Genomic DNA, 1169 nt, shown 5'->3' on the forward strand with positions numbered 1-1169 from the left:
TTGTTCTGCTTCACCAGGGGTCATGGTGCTGTGACTCTGGGTGTTTTCTAACAGCATGAATGAAAAGGAAGACTTGCTCCCCCTTCCTATCAAAGAATAGTCTTGAAGGGAGAAGTATGATAAACAAAAGTGCAGAAAGTACAGTTTCATTTGTATTGTGAAATGTGAAAATAAACTCGTCAGCTGTTTTAGTTAAAAAAAAAAAAAAAAAAAAAGAATTCAGATGTTGGCGCAGTTCCACCGTGGCCCCCATGGAGGCGAGTCGTGTGCCGGTGGGTCTCCCCGGGAGCCAGAGGGCCGCTTCCGGCCCCGGAACAAGTATTCGGTGCTGTTACCTACCTACAACGAGCGCGAGAACCTGCCTCTCACTGTGTGGCTGCTGGTGAAAAGCTTCTCCGAGAGTGGATTCAACTATGAAATCAGAATCATAGATGATGGAAGCCCAGATGGAACAAGGGATGTAGCTGAACAGTTGGAAAAGATCTATGGATTAGACAAAATTCTTCTAAGACCACGGGAGAAAAAGTTGGGACTCAGAACTACATATATCCATGGAATGAAGCACGCCACAGGAAACTACATAATTATCATGGATGCTGACCTCTCCCACCATCCAAAATTTATTCCTGAATTCATTAGAAAGCAAAGGGAAGGTAATTTTGATACTGTCTCTAGAACTCGCTACAAAGGAAATGGAGGTGTACATGGCTGGGATTTGAAAAGAAAAATGACCAGCCGTGGGGCCAATTTTATAACTCAGATCTTGCTGAGACCAGGAGCATCTGATTTAACAGGAAGCTTCAGATTATACAAAAAAGAAGTTGTACAGAAGTTAATAGAGAGATGTCTCTCTCGAGGCTATGTCTTCCACATGGAGATGATTGTTCCAGCGAGGCAACTGGACTACACTGTTGGAGAGGTTCCAGTATCATTTGTGGATCGTGTTTATGGTGACTCCAAGTTGGGAGGAAATGAAATTGTCTCTTTCTTGAAAGGATTATTGACTCTTTTTGCTACTACATAAAAGAAAATTGAGTCCTAGCCCAGGTCCGGTGAGTGTGCGGAGAGTTTCCTGCTACCCTGCGCCTGCAGGACCAGTCCCAGCCCAGGCGCAGCGTGGGCCGGACCCTCTCCCAGCCCCTCGGGCCGCCCCCCACCACTCCGCAGTG

At 46.2% G+C, this 1169-nt stretch overlaps 1 protein-coding gene across 1 annotated transcript; it reads left to right on the forward strand.

Annotated features, from left to right (window-relative positions):
* The first annotated feature begins 223 nt into the window (after window positions 1-223).
* On the forward strand, window positions 224-1024 carry LOC101584031 (dolichol-phosphate mannosyltransferase subunit 1-like). The gene has a single exon (XM_004633110.1). It carries the CDS (start codon window positions 224-226, stop codon window positions 1022-1024), a length of 801 nt encoding a protein of 266 aa, XP_004633167.1.
* Window positions 1025-1169: the final 145 nt, after the last annotated feature.

Source organism: Octodon degus, unplaced genomic scaffold (assembly GCF_000260255.1).
Source record: "Octodon degus isolate 3935 unplaced genomic scaffold, OctDeg1.0 scaffold00051, whole genome shotgun sequence".
NCBI lineage: Eukaryota > Metazoa > Chordata > Mammalia > Rodentia > Octodontidae > Octodon > Octodon degus.

Excerpts from the sequence above, each read along its gene's own strand:
- LOC101584031 (XM_004633110.1), top strand. The coding sequence starts at position 224 with ATGTTGGCGCAGTTCCACCGTGGCCCCCATGGAGGCGAGTCGTGTGCC.